This window comes from Chiloscyllium plagiosum, unplaced genomic scaffold, assembly GCF_037043375.1.
Source record: "Chiloscyllium plagiosum isolate Xiang-an unplaced genomic scaffold, Cpla_swu_hap1 HiC_scaffold_13, whole genome shotgun sequence".
In the NCBI taxonomy this organism is placed as follows: Eukaryota; Metazoa; Chordata; class Chondrichthyes; order Orectolobiformes; family Hemiscylliidae; genus Chiloscyllium; species Chiloscyllium plagiosum.
In genome coordinates, this window is record NW_028270151.1 from 79,363,477 (window position 1) to 79,385,678 (window position 22,202).

Here is a 22,202-nt window from a genome sequence, read left to right on the forward strand (position 1 = left end):
AGTTGGACATTTTTTAAAGATAAAGAGCCACAATCCTCTCGAAGAAATACACATGGACGACATGCATGGACTCCTTCAAGCTAGGAACTCCCGCTATATGGTAAATATACACTGTTTCACCCACAAGTTTCTGCCCCCTGCAATACAGGTTTGGACTTATTAGTAAATGCTTGACAGTACAGAACTTAAACATTGCTAAAAGGAGCTTAAAAATGTGTTGCTGGAAAAGCGCAGCAGGTCAGGCAGCATTAAAGGAACAGGAGAATCGACATTTCGGGCATAAGTCCTTCTCCAGCATCTGCAGTGCTCGCTTTCTCCATTGCTAAAAGGAGACTAGAAATTGAAGCATTTGTCTTACACTTACCATAACTACGATTGCAAGAAATGGATTTAAAAACATAGACTTAGATAAAAGCAAAATACCATGGATGCAGCAATCTGAAATTAAAACAGAAAATGCTGGCGATCTCAGCAGGTCTGGTAACATCTTCAGAAAGAGAGTCATACACTGGATTGGAAATGTTAATTCTGTTTCTCTCGTGCTCTCTTGCGCTCTCTCTTGCACTTTTTCTCGCACTCTCTCCATTAATGCTGCCAGACCTGCCAAGTTCCTCCCATGTTCTCTGTGTTTCTTTCAAAACCCAAAAGAAAACTTTTCTTTTCACTGATTTATACAGCATGCAAAGAGGTTGCTGGTTGGTTGGGCCTTTCTTGGCATGGTAATGAATCAAGAACAGTTAATTATCGATCTTGATTCTCAGGCATCAGCAAGTAAATTCTGATTGGTCAGGGTGTTGCCATGGGGATGCAGCAGAGTTGGTTGTCTCTATAACCCTTTTTTTGGAAAGAAAGATACAATGCATCCTTTTGTCCTAGAAAAAACAGGGCTTTGAGTATTTGTATCCCAACATCCCAACTATGGTGGACTATATTAAGCAACAGGTTCTGTTGACTATTCTCAGCTCACAGCAGGCTGCTTGTGCTAAACCAGCCTGTGGATACAAGCCTCAGAAAAAATGACCTAGGGTATTCTCACTAGACTATTAATCTAGAAATCCAGCTAATGTTCTGGGGACTCGAGTTCAAGATAGTAGAATTTGAATTCCTCAAAAAAAAATCTGGAATTAAGAGTTTATTGATGACCATGAAACCATTGTCGATTGTCAGGAAAAACCCACCTTGTTCATCAATGACCTATAGAGAAGGAAATCTGCCATCCTTACCTGGTCTGACCTATATGTGACTCCAGACCCACCATAATGTTTTTCACGCTTAACAGCCCACTTAGCAAATTAGGGATGGGCAATGAATGCTGGCCTCGCCAACAATGGCCCCATCCCATGAGTGAATAAACAAAATCTACATTGTATGTGGCTCTGTCAGTGGGAATTATTGACTAAATAATTAAGAATATACTAAGAGTTACATCAGAAACCAATTTATGATCATCAGTCAGTCTCACAGTTTGTACTTATGGAAGCTATATATATAAATATTTGGGGTCCAATTTATCTGGACAAAAGGAATCTGTACATACATTGCACCTTTTTCAAAAAATATGGTCATGTAGACAACCAAACTCTGCTGCATCCTCATGGCAACACCCTGACCAATCAGAATCTAGTTGCCTGGTCTGAGAGTTAGGATTGACAATTCACTGTTGTTATGAAGTTGAGGGCGTATACTGTACCTTTAAGAGAGAGTGAATGCTGTTCTGAACTGAGAGCTTACATGTACTGTGTATATAACTAGATGGCAGTCCCAGAATGTACTGAAAAATTGAAAGTACATAACATTTGGCTATGAAATGGATACCTGAATTTTGGTTGCTTTTTGACAACAGTTCGAATTTAACCAATCAGTTTAAATTATACCCCAGGATACTAAAACCCAATTGAGTTTGAATTTATTGTTTTTGCCAATATTGAACCAATGAGCCGATCCGATATTGTAGGTATAAGAATGTGGACATTTTGAAAATTGGTCAGAGAGCAACTGCTGTAGAGAGAGAAATTCCAGGAGAGTTAATTGCCCATCTAACAGCTTGCTCTCCAAGAAATTAGGAAACAATCTGTATCAAAGGTACCTTTTCTTACAAAACATACTTGCAGTAAAAAGAAAGAAGCCAACCAGGGAGATCCTCAGCCGGCAGAGTGGAAGACACAGAAGATAGAGAGTATGTATTTTTAAAATTAATTTGATGTAATTTTAATAAGTGTCTTATTGGAACAACATATCATTATAGAGTTGGACGCAGATAGTAAGCAGTTAAGAGAACGGGGGGCTTAGAGTTGTGAATAGTTGTTGTTTAATATTCACTTTTACAGTTAAAGAATAAATTGATATTATGCTCTTTAAATCGTGGAATTCGGGAGTTCTCTGCCATTCATATTTTAACAGATTATGAGGTGAGGTGAGCTTTTCTGGGTGTTTGGTTTCATTAACAAAAGGTTTCACCTCCGTGTCGTGACACTGTTCTTGCTGCGTCCCTGTGTAAATAATTGCCCATTCAGTCAGCACACTCCTCTCATTCTGTATCAAATGTTATCTCGTTTTTAAATTCTGTTCCCTGTATCCTAGTCCTGATGAATGCAAGGTACAGAATTTCGAGCTCTGGTTTCTTTGAGCAATGTTTGGATATTACGTACATGTTTACACCAAAAGTAACATGGCTCAGTTTGCTATCTGTAAAGCTATGCTGACTCCAAAGGGTTTCAAATCAATGGCTGTCAGCATTCCCTTTTCCCTCCAGCTTTCCTGAATGTGATCCAGTACATCGGTTAACCTCTTGTACCTCACCGAACTGCTGACCTCCTCATGGTCAAGCCCATGCTGGGTGTTGACAGGATATTTAAATGCCTACATATCGCAGCTAAAGCTGCTCCTGAAGTGCACTGGGAGGAAGCACAGGTTGAATTGTGTTAGTGTGAATGTAGGAGAGTACAGCAGTATCCATACCTTGTTTGATCCAGAATCCTGTAAGAAATCAAACAAGCAAGAGGTTTACTGAATAGATCAGCGACACATGGCTTATCACTGTAGCTACAACATTTAGAGCGCATCCCTGACTCATAAGAAACTGTGTGGAATCTATCTTTCGTACCATTATTGGCACAGTCTAGATTATTTCATTCAAGGATATTGGGACAACAATTGGAATTTGTGCTTCATCATTATAACCAGGACTCCTTTTATATGGAAAGCTATTCAGAAAGACTAGACTTAATGTGATAATACGAGTTCTAAATTTGACTTACACATGTTTCAGCACATCTTAAATTAATTATACATTAATTACATTTAACAAATGCAGATGGTGAGCACTAACTGGGGATTCACTTTCGTCCTGGAAAAAGAGACACAGACTAAAACAAGTTAGGGGCTACATGCTAGTAATCAGTAACATTGTAAGTAAAAAGAAAAAAGAGTATAAATAGTAACTCCTGTTCCACCCTTCACAAACTAGATTTCTAGAGTATAACATCCTATTCTTGCAATTTGCATTTTCTGGAATTGTTTTCAACATTTATAATTCTATAACAGTTGTGTGTAAGATCAGCTGCCAGCCCTGTCCTTTCAAGATAAAAAAGTTGAGGTTTTTCTTTGCTTTGATCATAATTCAGACTAAGTGCTGCATTGCTTCATGTGTATTTTGGGTAAAGCATTGAATCGAGGCCCTGTTTGCACTCTCCGGTGGGTACAAAAAGATCCGATCACAATATGTCAAAGAAGATCAAAGAAGGTCTTCACTAGGGCTTATCCACTGTTTCTCCTGAATCAACATCACTAATGACCAGGTCATTGCTGTTGGAATGACCTTGGTGTGTGCAAATTAGCTGCCACTTTTCCGACAACAGTGTTTGAACTCTAAAAGGAAAGCACTTCATCTGCTTTGAGATGTCCTAAAATCATGAAAGATTCAATGGAAATGCAATTCTATCTTGTAATTTTTTTTCTGTGACAGAAGGGATCAACTTTGTGCACTGCCTCATGTCCCAGAAAGATTCTCTTGGCAAACAGGATTGGACACAGAACTTGGATTAGGATCTGACCACAATCCTGACTTAGAGTCATAGAGATGTACAACATGGAAACAGAACTTGACTAAACTGACCTAATTCCATTTCCCAGCATTTGGCCCAGATCTCTCAACCCTTCCTATTCATGTACCTATCCAGATGTGTTTTAAACGTTGTGAATAAATCAGCCTCCATCACCTCCTCTGGCAGCTTATTCCAGTCACCCACCATCCTCCACCTGAAAAAATTGCACTGAAGGTCCCTTTTAAATCTTTCCCCTCTCACTTTAAACCTTTGCATTCTCGTTTTTAACTCAACTGCCTTGGGGGGAAAGACCTTGGCTATTCACCCTATCCATGCCCCTCCTCACTTTATAAACCTCTTTAAGGTCACACCTCATCCTCCAAGGCTCGAGGGAAAATATCCCCAGCTTATTCAGCATCTCCCTATAGCACAGACCCTCCATCCTTGGAACATCTTGTACATCTTTCTGAGCCCTTTCAGGTTTCGCAACATCTTTCCTACTGCAGGGAGACTGGAAATGAATGCAGCATTCCAAAAACATGGCCTAACCAATGTCCTGAAGAGCTGCAACATGCCCCCCTTCTTCTGACTCCTACTGTTGCAGCTATTGATGTTAACACCCTATTGACTTTGTTAATTGATGCTGTGCATTGGTAAAGCACTTTTGGGTATTGCCGCAGTCCATACTTTAACAGAAAGATGCCAATATCCATATTACACCAGAATCAGTGAGTAAAAGAATCAGGTTTCACTCACCACATCCGCCAGTGCGGAAATTACTTTGCCCAGGGTCGTAAGGGATTTATTGATATTTGCACCTTCCTGCAGCAAACAAGGAACAAGCCATTAAAAAAGAGCAGGCAAAACAAAACTGAACACAGATCTAATTTCTTCTGTGTCCTTAATTGAAACAAACACAGATATAACAAATTGATAGTAATGGTTTTCCTGTGTCTTATAAACCATGCATGGAACAATTTTAAATAAGTCTGTTCATTCCACATGCTCAGATGCTCAGCTACCAGCAATAAAATAATGCAAAACAGGACTCATTTTTTCAAAGGGCTTGGCTGAATTTGAATTATGCTGACTTCAAAGACTTTCAAATCAATGCTCTCAGCGTTTCGTCCACCACCCAGCCCCTGTCCACCAACTCTCCCAAATTTGATACCATCTGCCAGTTAACCTCTTGTATCTCATCCAAGTGCTTAATTCTTAGTGGATCAATTCAAATTCAGAAGAAGAGAAGGAGCAGTGATAGAATTTCAATACAAGATGGAGGGTGGCTTGGAGGGGGACAGGTGATTCATGAAGCAGTGCTCCCATGAATCTGATGCCCTTGTCTCTTTAAGTGGCAGAGGTCATGGATTCGGAAGATGCTATCAGAGGAGCCTTTGTGAGTTCCTGCAGCGTCTCTTGTACTTGGTACACGTTGATGCATTTTCTTTCCAGCCTCGCGGGTCTCCGAGGTCCATGTGCGGCAATGACGTTTGGAACCGGACAGCATACTGACACTGATCACCAGATTAGCAGGAGCATTACTGGAGGTTCCTTCCCACTGATGGGAGAAGACGTTCCCACCAAAGATGGTGGTGGTGACTGGGACATTGTCGGGAAGCTGTGATTCAGGGAGTATGACGCTGTCAGGCTGTTTCTTGCCTAGTTTGTGGGGAAGTTCTCCTACATTTGGCACAATCCCTTACACGTTTGTACAGTGGATTTTGACAAGTCGACAGGGCTGGATTTACCACTGTCTATTCTGATGCCTAAGTCAACGTTGGGTGATCCATCCAATATCATTTCTTGCTTTCGTCTTTATAGCCTATCTTCCTATACAAAGACAGGTAAATGAATGGGTGAAAAGTTCAAGATCTGGATGGATGGATGAAAGGAAGAATGATGTGGACAGCTAGATGCCTTGATAGACAGATCCATAGGTGGATGAATGAATGGGAAAATGCATAATGATGAGATGGATGAGGGAATAAATGCTTGGATGAATGGATAGAGATTCTCACCTTTAATCGTGTTCCCTTTGCTCCTGTGGAATCAGCTCTTTCACTTCCAGCGAGATCAACCAAACTGATTTTGCTAACCTACAGAGGGAATTAGAAATAAAACACGGCACTTCAAAAAAAGTCATGAGCTAATTCCTGTTTTTAATTCTGTTCCATTATTCATCCCTTCCTACAACTCTCCAGTACGTTCCCTGTGAAATGTAAATGCATTATATAGACAACTTCTGTAGGTACTACATCACTGTATAACATTTCTATAAACCAGGCTTCTTGTGGCCAAAGTCTGCAACTGGGGAAGTCAAGGCACAAAGCTGAATTTGATACTTCTTAAGATGTAACCCTAGGTAAGATGTGATTATTAATGCAGAACTGTGACAGAAGCTGTGTAATCATAGTTTCAGGGATGGGTGTGTGGCGGATGGAGGTGTACAAAGAGCAACTGTCATGCTAATGCCTTTTTTTCTCTGCCTCCCCACAACAAAACAACTTTGGATTCATATAGCTCCTAATTTTCATGTTTCTAACAAACGCTTTATTTTTACTTCCTTCATGGGATATGAGCATTGTTGGCAAGGACAGCATACTGTCATATTCATGTAATGCAAACTAATGAAGCATAAATATGAATTTCTGACATATGAACCAAAAATAAACACTTCCTTCAGATATAAAAGGATCTGAAAGGTCAGGCAATCTTTCTTTGCCAGACACATGGGACTGCAAGAACACTGAGCTAATTTTCATGTCTGGACAAATCTTGGCGAAGTTGAGTTAAAATGCTAATAAACCCTTGCTGTGATAATGTCTGTATTTCTCCAGCAAATTAAAATGATTGAATTCACAATACTATGGCAGTCCTTGTGATTCCAAATTTGAAGTTCATAGCATTGGTTGTGAAAATCTCTCTCATCAAGATGCCATGTAGAAGAGTGATACCCACAAACCTTTGTGTGAAAATGCCTAACCACTGATTAGAGAGCCTTAAGCAGGACAATGGGGAGAGAGATGCTTTGTTTACACAATTGAAGTTAGGTTTTTGATAAGCAGATTTAATAATACCTTTAAACCAAAGAAATGAAAAGACCCTGGCTGAGACCACTTTCTTTAAGCCGCATGTACGTAGAAGATTGAGTTGGCTTTGAACTCCTTACTTGAGGAACTGCACCAGTTCTGCATTATTACCCCTTGACTGGAGTGTAACAAGAGAAATCTGCATCAATGAGAATAAACCAACAGAACATCCACTAGTCAAGGCTACTCAAGATTAGTTCCTCTGTGGACCTGTTATAGGAAGAATATTATTAGGTTGGAGAGAATTCAGAAGAGATTTGCCAGAATGTTGCCAGGTGTGGAAGGTTTGAGTTATAAGGAGCGGCTGCTTAGGCTGGGACCTTTTTCACTGGAGTGTAGCAGATTGAGAGGGGACCTTACAGAAGTTTGTAAAATCATGAGGGGTACGGAAACAAAACAGAAATCAGAATTAATATTTCGGGTCCAATGACCCGAGGAAGGTTCTGAGGAAGGGTCTCTGGTCCCAAAATATTAATCTGATTTCACTCCATAGATGCTGCTGAGCTTTTCTAGCAATTTCTGTTCTTGTTTCTGAGTTACAGTTCTTTCGGTTTCACGAGACGTGTACATCGGGCTAATGATAGGTGTCTTTCCTCTAGAGTGGGGGATTTAAGATTAGGGGCATACTTTCAAGGTGAGAGGAGAGAGATTTTAAAAAGGCACAAGGGGCAAATTTTTTTACACAGAGGGTGGTTCACATTCGTATTATACAGAGAATGAACTTCCAGAGAAAGTGGTGGATGTGGGCACAGCTACAACATTAAGAAGACACTTAGAAGAGTACATGAATATGAAATGCTTGGACGGACATGGGCCAGGAGCAGGCAAGTGGGACTAGATTAGTTTGGGATTACGTTCGGTATGGACTGGTTGGACCAAAGAGCCTGTTTCCTTGCTGCTATGACATAAAGGGTTACAAGTCTGAATCTAGAATACACGCTATGGAGACGCAAGTACAACAAAGAAATCTTAAGAAAACATTAACACATACCACGGGTGAAATCATAATTATTTTCCCTGAGTGTGCGCATACTTGTGAAAGGATGAATGAAGGTATAGCTGCAGGTGCTGGACAATAAAAGTGTATCTTTCCTCTCCAACTTACAAAAAACTGTAAGTTGCCTGTTCCCAACAATTAAAGTCCAGAGTTAAAACATCTTTATTTTTAGATAAACTGTTTTTTGGTCAGTGAGTATGCAGAATAGGTCCCCTGCAGTAAGTCCCTTTCTATGGTTGCAACAATGCCCATCCCGAGGTGGCCTGGAGATGATGTGGTGAGCCAATTCTTGAAGCACTGTAGCCTAAGTGGTATAAGTCCACCCAAAGTGATGTTTGGAATGATTTCCAGGTTTTTTTGAGCTAGCGACAGTGCAAATAAACATAGTCTGACATTAAGATGGTGTATGGCTAGAAGGGGAAAAGAAGTAGAATTTAATGAGTGTCTTAGAGGGGCAAAGAAAGATAGAGGGGCTGGGCAGTTTTCAGGAGGCAATTCCAAAGATTTAGGCAGTTAAAGGAACAGCCACCAACTCTGGAGTAATTACAATCATGGTGTTGGAGGGGCTATATGTAGAGGAATGCAGGTATTTCAGATATATGTGGGATTTAGTGTAGGGTCAGTAAGAATAGGGGTGATGAATGGATGAAAGGGATTTGGTTTGAGTTAGGATACAAGCAGCAGAGATTTGAATGGCCTCAAGGGTGGAGGGTAGAGTGTAGGAGACCAGCCAGGAGCTCATTAAGATAGTCAAGTTCAAAGGCAAGGAAGGAACGACTATTCCAGCAGATGAGATGAGAAGAGTTGGTGGGGAGCGGGTGTGCATGTGCCTGGGCAGATGTATAAATCATTCCTGAAGAAGGGCTTATGCCCGAAACGTCGATTCTCCTGTTCCCTGGATGCTGCCTGACCTGCTGCGCTTTTCCAGCAACACATTTTCAGATGTATAAATCAGGCAAAGTAATGGAGGTGGAAATAGATACATAGAAAATAGAAGCAGGAGTAAGCGATTCAGCCCTTCAAGTCTCCTCCACCATTCATCAAGTCAGAGAGTCATAGAGTCATTCAGCATGGAAATAGACCCTTTGGTCCAACCAGTCTATGCCGAACATAATCCCAAACTAAACTAGTCCCCCCTGCCTGCTCCTGGCCTATATCCCTCCAAACCTTTCTTATTTGTGTATCTGTCCGAATGTCTTTTAAACGTCATAATTGTACCCACATCCACCACTTCCTCAGGAAATTCATTCCACACACGAACCACCCTCTGTGTAAAAGGTTTGCCTCTCATGTCTTTTTAAAATCTCTCTCCTCACACCTCAATAATGGTGTCCCCTAGCTTGAAATCCCCCAACCTAGGGAAAAGACAACTACCATTAACTCTATACCCCTTGTGATTTTATAAACCTCTCAACCTCCTACGCTCCAGGGAAAATAGTCCAGCCTATCTTTATAACTCAAACTGTCTATACCTGGCAACATCCTGATAAATCTCTTCTGAACTCTGTCCAGCTTAATAGTATCCTTCCAATAACTGGATTCAACATGATCATGGCTATTCACCCAACTCAGATTCCCATTCAACCTCATACCCTTTGCTCCTTTTAGCTCTAAGAACCATATGATTAGATTAGATTCCCTACAGTATGGAGACAGGCTCTTCAGCCCAACAAGTCCACACCGACCCTCCGAAGAGTAACCCACCCAGACCCATTCCCCTACGTTTATCTCTGACTAATGCACTAACGCTATGGGCAATTTAGCATGGCCAATTCACCTAACCTGCACACCTTTGGTTGGTGGGAGGGAACCAGAGCACCCAGATGAAACCCACGCAGACGCGGGGAGAATGTCCAAACTCCGAGGCCGGAACTGAGCCCAGGTCCCTGGTGCTATGAGGCAGCAGTGCTAATCACTGAGCCACCATGTTACCCACATCTAACTCCTTCTTGAAAATATTCAATGTTTTGACCTCAACCACGTTCTGTGGCGGAGAAATAGCCAGTCTTAGCAATTGCTTGGATATGTGGTTAATAGCTCATCTCAGGGTCGACTATGACACCAGAGTCATAAACCAGGCAGCCAGTCAGTTCGGCTTCAGAGAGCTGCCAGGGAGAAGGATGGAACCAGTGATTGAGGAGTGGAGGTTGTGGCTGGGACTGAACACAGTAATTTCCTGATGTTTATTTGCAGATAACTACAGATCATCTAACACTGGATTTCAGACAGTAGAGAGTTTCAGAGGTAGACTCTACCTCAGTCATAAAGCATTTCATACTCTAACAACCTTACATCTGAAAAAAAATCCTTCTGAGTTCGTCCTTCATTCTTCTAGTGGAAGCTCTCAGTGTATTAACCCCCATCTTGATGTGAATTCACTAAATGTTGCCAATACATTGCCAACTGCTCAAAGTCTGTTATGATTTTAAAAAGGTTTATCTGATTATAATATTCCCCATTCTAATGAAAGAAAGCATCAATTTCTGTATGACTAGAAGCCCTTATTCCAAGGGATATTGCTTCTCCAGTTCTAGGTCCCACATCCAGACATTCTAATCTGGGAATATCTGACTGCAGATTCTTTTGCTGCAATGACTTGCAGTTCTTTCTGGTGGGTGACAGTGGTACAACACGCAGTATTACTGGCAAGAGAACCTTTGTCTTACTTCAGCCATTGATTAAATAACAAATAAGCAACTTAACATTCCTTGAATCAATTCATTTGCTCTTCTGTGATTCCCTATCCTCATCTCCAGATAAAGGTAAAGTCACTATAGCCCTAGGGCATCATAGGTCTGCTCTGTCAGTAGAGAGATTACTGCTGGCGGTTTAACCTGAGGGTCACCACATGTCAGGTGAGGGGCAAGGTTAAGAAGGAGGTTCCTTCATGGTAACCTGAGTCAGCATGGGAATTGAACCCACGCTGTTGGTGTTTACCCTGTGTTGCCAACCAGTTGATCCAACTAACTATCCCAGGGAGGTGCTAGTGCTTGCTGGACAGTCACTGTTACCCACAACCTCAACATATTGTTTATTTTCCTGTTTTCCAAGTTTTGTGTACAAATTTTGATGCTACACTTTCAAAAGGATTGGAGAGAGAAAGAGAAAGAGAGAGGGGGAGAGAGAGAGAGAGAGAGAGAAAGAGAGAAAGATTAAAAGAGGTTTGTTCCAAGGATGACTTCAGTTGTGAAGATGGGACAGAAGATGTTGGGTCTATTCTCCTTGGAGAGACTAGGAGGAGACCTGATATAAAATTTCAAAACCATGAGGATCTGGGCAGAGTGGATGGGGAAAAACTGACCCACTTTAAAAAGATTGGGTATCAGAACGCATAGCTTTGAAATGATTTGCAAAAGAAGGAAATGAGAGGTGAGCAAAATCACTTTCGCACAGTGAATAGTTAGGGCCGAGAACAGATTGCTCAGAAATTTATGGAGTCTGGTTTAACTGAGGCATTCAAGAGGACTTTCATTTTTACTGATTATGCTGGAGCAGTCCCACCAACACTGCCAGCGCAAGATCCTGCGAATCTACTGGGAAGAAAGACATGCCAACACCAATGTCCTTGACCAGGACAACATCCCCAGCATCAAGTCACTGCCATCCTTAATCGGCTGTGACGGGCTGGGCATTTCATCTGCATGAAAATGTGTTGCTGGATGTGATGCAGCAGGTCAGGCAGCATCCAAGGAGCAGGAGAATCGACGTTTCGGGCATGAGCCCTTCTTCAGGAATGAGGAAAGTGTGTCCAGCAGGTTAAGATAAAAGGTAGGGAGGAGGGACTTGGGGGAGGGGTGTTGGAAATGCGATAGGTGGAAGGAGGTCAAGGTGAGGGTGATAGGCCGGAGTGGGGGTGGGGGCGGAGAGGTCAGGAAGAAGATTGCAGGTTAGGAAGGCGGTGCTGAGTTAGAGGGTTGGGACTGAGACAAGGTAGGGGGAGGGGAAATGAGGAAACTGGAGAAATCTGAGTTCATCCCTTGTGGTTGGAGGGTTCCTAGGCGGAAGATGAGGCGCTCTTCCTCCAGCTGTCGTGTTGCTATGGTCTGGCGATGGAGGAGTCCTTCATCGCCACACCCCTCCCACTCCACCAAGGACATGCAGGTCCTTGGACTCCTCCATCGCCAGACACCTCCCACTCCACCAAGGACATGCAGGTCCTTGGACTCCTCCATCGCCAGACCCCTCCCACTCCACCAAGGACATGCAGGTCCTTAGACTCCTCCATCGCCAGATCCCTCCCACTCCACCAAGGACATGCAGGTCCTTGGACTCCTCCATCGCCAGACCGATGTGGCCTCCTCTATATTGGGGAGACAGACCGCCTACTTTTGGAACGTTTCAGAGAACACCTCTGGGACATCCGGACCAACCAACCCAACCACCCCGTGGCTCAAAATAACTCCCCCTCCCACTCCACCAAGGACATGCAGGTCCTTGAACTCCTCCATCACCAGACCATAGCAACACAACGGCTGCAGGAAGAGCGCCTCAACTTCCACCTAGGAACCCTCCAACCACAAGGGATGAACTCAGATTTCTCCAGTTTCCTCATTTCCCCTCCCCCTACCTTGTCTCAGTCCCAACCCTCTAACTCAGCACCGCCTTCCTAACCTGCAATCTTCTTCCTGACCTCTCCGCCCCCACCCCCACTCCGGCCTATCACCCTCACCTTGACCTCTTTCTACCTATCGCATTTTCAATGCCCCTCCCCTAAGTCCCTCGTCCTTACCTTTTATCTTAGCCTGCTGGACACACTTTCCTCATTCCTGAAGAAGGGCTCATGCCCGAAACGTCAATTCTCCTGCTCCTTGGATGCTGCCTGACCTGCTGCGCTTTTCCAGCAACACATTTTCAGCTCTGATCTCCAGCATCTGCAGTCCTCACTTTCTCCTCGAAGATTTCATCTGCATGACCTACACAAGACTCCCCAAGCAGGTGCTCTACTCCCAGCTCCAGAATGGCAGATGAGCCCCAGGTTGTCAGAGGAATTGCTTCAAGGATACCCTCAAGGGCCTTATAGGTGAAATGCAGCATTCCCACAGACACCTAGGAATCACTGGCCCAAGACCATCCAGAATGGAGAAGGAGCGTCCAGGAAGGTATCGAGTAAACCATGATTTTAAAGAATGGAGGAACTGGCCCGAGGGGTCAAATAGCCCACTCCTACTCCTATTTTTAATGATATTATTGAAACACAAGATATTGAATTGAAAGCGTACGGACTTATGTGAAGGATTATGGGTCTGCCGGAGGTTACAGAGATAGGGAACAGTGAATTCATGGAGGCGTTTGCACATGTAGATGGGATTTTTAAAATCAAGGTCTTGATGTCTACAGATCCAATATATACCAGTAACTGTAAGAGTGGTGTAAATAGGACCTAATACAGGTTATGCTACAGGCAGTAGATCTTTACATGGCAGTAAGTTAAATCCCATTTAGATTTGCTGTTTTCTCATGGATAGACTGTTACTAACCACCAAGAAACCTGTCACACAGCCTGAAACAAGTTCAATTTAAGGCTAACAATGGTATTCAGCTAATCTGTCCGAGCAGGCTCAAAAATCAGGTTTAAACATGGGAACATTCTCCATCGAAAGGTAAAGATCTGTATCCTATCTAAATGAAACAGATTCAAATCACCACCTACAGAGTTGAAAGGTGATTTTGGTCACTGCACCATTTAATCTTGCATCACAGCAAGCAGAACCTCAACCCATGGCTGTCACTGGGGTGGACTTGACTCTCAGTCTACTGACATCCCAATTACGCAGGTCTCCTTTACCTTCTCAGAGGATGTTTCTGGAGTGTCGTGTGCTTTCTGTGTGAAGATGATGTTGAATACAGCATGAGATCGACTGCTCGTCTCGTTCATGTTCGTAGCAGCCACAGTCCTGAGGAGAGAGAACAGCAAGACAACCTGAGTACAACCTCTCCCTCTTTCACATTCACTCCATCACAAGGCATCCTCTTGCTTTCACTTATTCCCTACCCTGCCAATTCTTTCATCCTCAACTCTCAGTCAAGCACAGGTCAATACTTTGTGTTTTTAATTGTCTCCTATAGGCATTTTCAGGCTTCCTTTATCTCATACTTATCTTCCACCCACTTGGATCCTTAACTAAGGACCTTTCAACATCACCTTGACCACTTCCACCTAGAAGGACAAGGACAGCTGTAAATAGATGGGAACGCTACCATTTGCCACACTCCAACCTGACTCAGAAATATATTGCCATTCCTTCACTGTCAATGGGTCACAACACTGGAACTCCCCTGTCAAGTAATAGCCTATCCAACCCTGCCTTGAATACATTGAATGACCCAGTCTTCCCAATGAAGAGAATTACACGGACTTACCGACTCAGCGAGAAGGAACAATTCTTCTCATCTCAAACATAAATGAGAGACCTCTGATTCTCAAACCCTGCCCCCTGGTTCCAGTCCTCCCCATACAAAGAAATATTCACCCTGTACTCATTCTATCCAATTCTCTCAGGATGTGCTATGCCTCAATAAGATTACCGGTTACACTTCTAAATTCCAATGGATACAGGCCAAACCTTTTCAACATTTCCTTCTAGGACAATCCATCCATCCCAGGAGGGAGTTGAATGAACTGTCTCAGAATTTAATCCAACTCCATTATATCCTTTTTTTGAATAAGGAGGTCAAAGCTATGCAGAGTACTCTAGATATAGTCTCATCATGGCCTTGGACAGCTGCAGTAAACCTTATGTACTGTATATTGCATCCCCCTTGCAATAAAAGACAACAATCTGTTTCCCTCTTTAATCACTTGCTATGCCTGCATACTAGCTTTACGTGTTACACATACCAGGCTTATGTATGCAGAAGACAATGTGTTGACATGACGATTAGAATGTGTGGAACCCATGAGCAGCTGCATGGGAACATTAGTACGAGGGAATCCAGATCCTCTCTGTACCATTGAGTTCTGCTGTCTTTTCCCTTTTCACTATTGTGCTGCCTAATTATTTTTCCTGCCAAAGTGGAGAGCTTCACATTTTCCCATAATGCTTGATCCCGCTTGAATTGCTGCCTGCTTACTCACACTCTCTCTATGCCTTTGATGTCACTGTACCTCCTTTGGGACAACTTACATTTTGACCTCTTCAGCAAAATTCAGTGCCTCCTCCTGAAACATTATGCCACTACCTTGTCAGACAACAAATCCTTTATCCGTGATAATTGATATCCCGAATCAGTTCTTACAATAACCGTTGGTGCCGCCCCTTATCAAAAAGGTGTTTTTCCCTCATCTCAGAGAAAGTGAGGACTACAGATGTTGGAGATCAGAGACGAGAGTGTGGTGCAGGAAAGCACAGCAGGTCAGGCAGCATCCGAGAAGCAGAAGAATCAATGTTTTGGGCATAAGCCCTTCATCATGAATCTTCATAATTCATAATAAAGAGCTTATGCCCAAAACGTCAACTCTCCGGCTCCTCGGATGCTGCCTGACGTGCTGTGCTTTTATAGCATCACACTTTCTCTTGTCTAGATCTATTGTAGACTAATAGTTAGAGATTAACTCCTACAATTCATCAGTAATTCAAATTTTATTGCATAATGTAACTCGTAGGATGCTCGAAGATGACCATGTTCTTTATTAGTCTGGTGATCCTCATGTTCCCATCGGCTGGAGATAGCCAGTACCTAGCTTTGTTGCCAGAATCCATGAGGTCTGAAATGTCATTGTAGGAGGTGACGGCAAGTTTGGAGAGATCCTCCACATAAGGGCCGAGGATGGGGTGCTCCCGAACACGAAGGTTCCCTTTGGTCTTGGGGTTTAGTAAGTCTCGCACACGTTCACAGTAAATTTCCATGTAACTGACCTGGAAAACAAACATAGCAGGAAGGTCACAAATAAGTGAGGAAAACACCAGATGCCTGAAGGACATTTTCCATGGGGGGGAACAAAAAGATCCTCTATTTATTCTCAATCAATGAAGTTTAATGTTTGCTTCAACAATGGTGATCTCAACTTGTTTGGGAATTGAACCTGTGCTATTTGGCAACTCTATGTATCACAAAACACCCATCCAGCCAACTGAGCTAATTAAACTCTCCACTTGCCCAGGTACTGTTGCTTGTTGATGTTGTCCATATCAGCTAATACAAGTATACCACCAACCACCCAGCACTGTCTGCCCACACCCTCCCTCGATGCTCTTCGGTCTTCTTGTTGTCAGGTTGGTTTCCATGAATGAGGCACACTTCTTCCAATTAAACATTGAGAAATATAAAACCAATGTTTTAGCTGCTGATACAAATTCTGTATATTCACCAAGGATTCCATCCTCCTCCCATATTCCATTACGATTTTTCAACTGGACTGTTGGCCTCCAGGAGTCCTATTAGAGTCCAAGCTAAGCTTCTGACTTCATATCCTCTCCATCGCCAAGCCACCTACCTCAGTAACATCACTTATCTCTGCATCCCTTCAGTAACATCACTTATCTCTGCATTCCTCCAGTATAATCAGTTACCTCTGCATCCCCTCAGTGACATCACTTATCTCTTCATTATCTCAGTAACATCACTTATCTCTGCATCCCCACAGTAATATCACTTATGTCTGCATTATCTCAGTAACATCACTTATCTCTGCATCCCCTCAGTAATATCACTTATCTCTGCATCCCCTCAGTAACATCACTTATCTCTTCATTATCTCAGTAACATCACTTATCTCTGCATCTCCTCAGAAATATCACTTATCTCTTCATTATCTCAGGAACATCACTTATCTCTGCATTCCCTCAGTAACATCACTTATCCCTGCTTCCCCTCAGTAACATCACTTATCTCTGCATCCCCTCAGTAACATCACTTATCTCTTCATTATCTCAGTAACATCACTTATCTCTGCATCTCCTCAGAAATATCACTTATCTCTTCATTATCTCAGGAACATCACTTATCTCTGCATTCCCTCAGTAACATCACTTATCCCTGCATTCCCTCAGTAACATCACTTATCTCTGCATCCCCTCAGTAATATCACTTATCTCTTCATTGTCTCAGTATCATCACTTATCTCTGCATCCCCACAGTTACATCACTTATCTCTTCATTATCTCAGTAACATTTCTTATCTCTGCATCCCTTCAGTAATATCACTTATCTCTTCATTATCTCAGTAACATTTCTTATCTCTGCATCCCCTCAGTAACATCACTTATCTCTGCATCCCCTCAGTAATATCACTTATCTCTTCATTATCTCAGTAACATTTCTTATCCCTGCATCCCCTCAGTAATATCACTTATCTCTTCATTATCTCAGTAACATTTCTTATCTCTGCATCACCTCAGTAATATCACTTATCTCTTCAATGTCTCAGTAACATCACTTATCTCTGCATCCCCTCAGTAACATCACTTATCTCTGCAGTATCTCAGTAACATCACTTATCTCTGCATCCCATCAGAAATATCACTTATCTCTGCATCCCCTCAGTAATATCATTTATCTCTGCATTATCTCAGTAACATCACTTATCTCTGCATCCCCTCAGTAACATCACTTACCTCTGCATCCCATCAGAAATATCACTTATCTCTGCATCCCGTCAGTAATATTACTTATCTCTGCATCCCCTCAGTAACATCACTTATCTCTGCATTATCTCAGTAACATCACTTATCTCTGCATCCCCTCAGTAATACCATATATCTCTGCATCCCCTCAGTAACATCACTTATCTCTGCATTATCTCAGTAACATCACTTATCTCTGCATTCCCTCAGTAACATCACTTATCTCAGCTTCCCCTCAGTAACATCACTTATCTCTGCATTCCCTCAGTAACATCACTTATCTCTGCATTATCTCAGTAACATCACTTATCTCAGCTTCCCCTCAGTAACATCACTTATCTCTGCATTCCATCAGTAACATCACTTATCTCTGCATTGTCTCAGTAACATCACTTATCTCTGCATTATCTCAGTAATATCACTTATCTCTGCATCCCCTCAGTAACATCACATATCTCTGCATTATCTCAGTATCATCACTTATCTCTGCATTATCTCAGTAACATCACTTATCTCTGCATCCCCTCAATAATATCACTTATCTCTGCATCCCCTCAGTAACATCACTTATCTCTGCATTCCCTCAGTAATATCACTTTTCTCTTCATTATATCAGAAACATCACGTATCTCTGCATTTCCTCAGTAATACCACTTATCTCTGCATCGCCTCAGTAGTATCACTTAGCTCTGCATTATCTCAGTAACATCACTTATCTCTGCATCCCCTCAGTAACATCACTTATCTCTGCATCCCCTCAGTAACATCACTTATATCTGCATTATCTCAGTAACAACACTTAACTCTGCATCCCCTCAGTAACATCACTTATCTCTGCATTATCTCAGTAATATCACTTATCTCTGCATTATCTCAGTAACATCACTTATCTCTGCATCCCCTCAGTAACATCACTTATCTCTGCATTATCTGAGAAACATCACTTAGCTCTGCATTTCCCCAGTAATATCACTTATCTCTGCATCCCCTCAGTAATATCACTTTTCTCTGCATTATCTGAGAAACATCACTTAGCTCTGCATTTCCTCAGTAATACCACTTATCTCTGCATCCCCTCAGTAATATCACTTTTCTCTGCATTATCTGAGAAACATCACTTAGCTCTGCATCCCCTCAGTAATATCACTTAACTCTGCATCCCCTCAGTAACATCACTTATCTCTGCATTATCTCAGTAACATCACTTATCTCTGCATTATCTCAGTAACATCACTTATCTCTGCATCCCCTCAGTAATACCATATATCTCTGCATCCCCTCAGTAACATCACTTATCTCTGCGTTCCCTCAGTAACATCACTTATCTCAGCTTCCCCTCAGTAACATCACTTATCTCTGCATTCCCTCAGTAACATCACTTATCTCTGCATTATCTCAGTAACATCACTTATCTCTGCATTCCCTCAGTAACATCACTTATCTCAGCTTCCCCTCAGTAACATCACTTATCTCTGCATTCCCTCAGTAACATCACTTATCTCTGCATCCCCTCAGTAATATCACTTATCTCTGCATCCCCTCAGTAACATCACTTATCTCTGCATTCCCTCAGTAACATCACTTATCTCTGCATTATCTCAGTAATATCCCTTATCTCTGCATTGTCTCAGTAACATCACTTATCTCTGCATTCCCTCAGTAATATAACTTATCTCTGCATCCCCTCAGTAACATCACTTATCTCTGCATCCCCTCAGTAATATCACTTTTCTCTTCATTATATCAGAAACATCACTTATCTCTGCATTTCCTCAGTAATATCACTTATCTCTGCATCCCCTCAGTAATATCACTTATCTCTGCATCCCCTCAGTAATATCACTTTTCTCTGCATTATCTCAGAAACATCACTTATCTCTGCATTTCCTCAGTAATACCACTTATCTCTGCATCGCCTCAGTAATATCACTTATCTCTGTATTCCCTCAGTAATATAACTTATCTCTGCATCCCCTCAGTAACATCACTTCTCTCTGTATTCCCTCAGTAACATCACTTATCTCTGCATCCCCTCAGTAACATCACTTATCTCTGCATCCCCTCAGTAATATCACTTTTCTCTGCATTTTCTCAGAAACATCACTTATCTCTGCATTTCCTCAGTAATACCACTTATCTCTGCATCGCCTCAGTAATATCACTTATCTCTGTATTCCCTCAGTAATATAACTTATCTCTGCATCCCCTCAGTAACATCACTTATCTCTGTATTCCCTCAGTAATATAACTTATCTCTGCATCCCCTCAGTAATATCACTTATCTCTGTATTCCCTCAGTAATATAACTTATCTCTGCATCCCCTCAGTAACATCACTTATCTCTGTATTCCCTCAGTAATATAACTTATCTCTGCATTCCCTCAGTAACATCACTTATCTCTGCATCCCCTCAGTAATATCACTTATCTCTGCATCCCCTCAGTAACATCACTTATCTCTGCATCCCCTCAGTAATATAACTTATCTCTGCATCCCCTCAGTAACATCACTTCTCTCTGTATTCCCTCAGTAATATAACTTATCTCTGCATCCCCTCAGTAATATCACTTATCTCTGTATTCCCTCAGTAATATAACTTATCTCTGCATCCCCTCAGTAACATCACTTATCTCTGTATTCCCTCAGTAATATAACTTATCTCTGCATTCCCTCAGTAACATCACTTATCTCTGCATTGCCTCAGTAACATCACTTATCTCTGCATCCCCTCAGTAACATCACTTATCTCTGCATCCCCTCAGTAATATAACTTATCTCTGCATCCCCTCAGTAACATCACTTCTCTCTGTATTCCCTCAGTAATATAACTTATCTCTGCATTCCCTCAGTAATACAACTTATCTCTGCATCCCCTCAGTAACATCACTTATCTCTGCATCCCCTCAGTAACATCACTTATCTCTGCATCCCCTCAGTAATATAACCTATCTCTGCATCCCCTCAGTAACATCACTTACATCTGCATTATCTCAGTATCACTTAACTCTGCATCCCCTCAGTAACATCACTTATCTCTGCATCCCCTCAGTAATATCACTTATCTCTTCATTATCTCAGTAACATCACTTATCTCTGCATCCCGTCAGTAATATTACTTATCTCTGCATCCCCTCAGTAACATCACTTATCTCTGCATTATCTCAGTAACATCACTTATCTCTGCATCCCCTCAGTAATACCATATATCTCTGCATCCCCTCAGTAACATCACTTATCTCTGCATTATCTCAGTAACATCACTTATCTCTGCATTCCCTCAGTAACATCACTCATCTCAGCTTCCCCTCAGTAACATCACTTATCTCTGCATCCCATCAGTAACATCACTTATCTCTGCATTATCTCAGTAACATCACTTATCTCAGCTTCCCCTCAGTAACATCACTTATCTCTGCATTCCATCAGTAACATCACTTATCTCTGCATTGTCTCAGTAACATCACTTATCTCTGCATTATCTCAGTAACATCACTTATCTCTGCATCCCCTCAGTAACATCACTTATCTCTGCATCCCCTCAGTAACATCACTTATCTCTGCATCCCCTCAGTAACATCACTTCTCTCTGCATCCCCTCAGTAATATCACTTATCTCTGCATCCCCTCAGTAACATCACTTATCTCTGCAATTTCTCAGTAATATCGCGTATCTTTGCATCCCCTCAGTAACATCACTTATCTCTGCATCCCCTCAGTAACATCACTTATCTCTGCATTATCTCAGTAATATCCCTTATCTCTGCATTGTCTCAGTAACATCACTTATCTCTGCATTATCTCAGTAATATCACTTATCTCTGCATCCCCTCAGTAACATCACTTATCTCTGCATAATCTCAGTAACATCACTTATCTCTGCATCCCCTCAATAATATCACATACCTCTGCATCCCCTCAGTAACATCACTTATCTCTGCATTCCCTCAGTAATATAACTTATCTCTGCATCCCCTCAGTAACATCACTTATCTCTGCATCCCCTCAGTAATATCACTTTTCTCTTCATTATATCAGAAACATCACTTATCTCTGCATTTCCTCAGTAATATCACTTATCTCTGCATCCCCTCAGTAATATCACTTATCTCTGCATCCCCTCAGTAATATCACTTTTCTCTGCATTATCTCAGAAACATCACTTATCTCTGCATTTCCTCAGTAATACCACTTATCTCTGCATCGCCTCAGTAATATCACTTATCTCTGTATTCCCTCAGTAATATAACTTATCTCTGCATCCCCTCAGTAACATCACTTCTCTCTGTATTCCCTCAGTAACATCACTTATCTCTGCATCCCCTCAGTAACATCACTTATCTCTGCATCCCCTCAGTAATATCACTTTTCTCTGCATTATCTCAGAAACATCACTTATCTCTGCATTTCCTCAGTAATACCACTTATCTCTGCATCGCCTCAGTAATATCACTTATCTCTGTATTCCCTCAGTAATATAACTTATCTCTGCATCCCCTCAGTAACATCACTT

General features: G+C 41.9%; 1 protein-coding gene across 22 annotated transcripts in view; it reads right to left on the reverse strand.

The window, feature by feature from the left end:
* Nucleotides 1–22,202, reverse strand: part of kif1aa (kinesin family member 1Aa) — a 374,456-nt gene that overhangs the window by 171,779 nt on the left and 180,475 nt on the right. For all 22 annotated transcript variants that reach the window (XM_087993839.1, XM_087993838.1, XM_087993837.1 and 19 more), the window contains exons 6-10: nucleotides 15,807–15,985; nucleotides 13,915–14,023; nucleotides 6,062–6,139; nucleotides 4,800–4,865; nucleotides 2,959–2,976 (exon numbers count right to left, since the gene is read on the reverse strand). In XM_087993839.1, coding sequence (XP_087849965.1) covers nucleotides 2,959–2,976; nucleotides 4,800–4,865; nucleotides 6,062–6,139; nucleotides 13,915–14,023; nucleotides 15,807–15,985 — 450 coding nt within the window. The remainder of the gene's footprint in view (nucleotides 1–2,958; nucleotides 2,977–4,799; nucleotides 4,866–6,061; nucleotides 6,140–13,914; nucleotides 14,024–15,806; nucleotides 15,986–22,202) is intronic.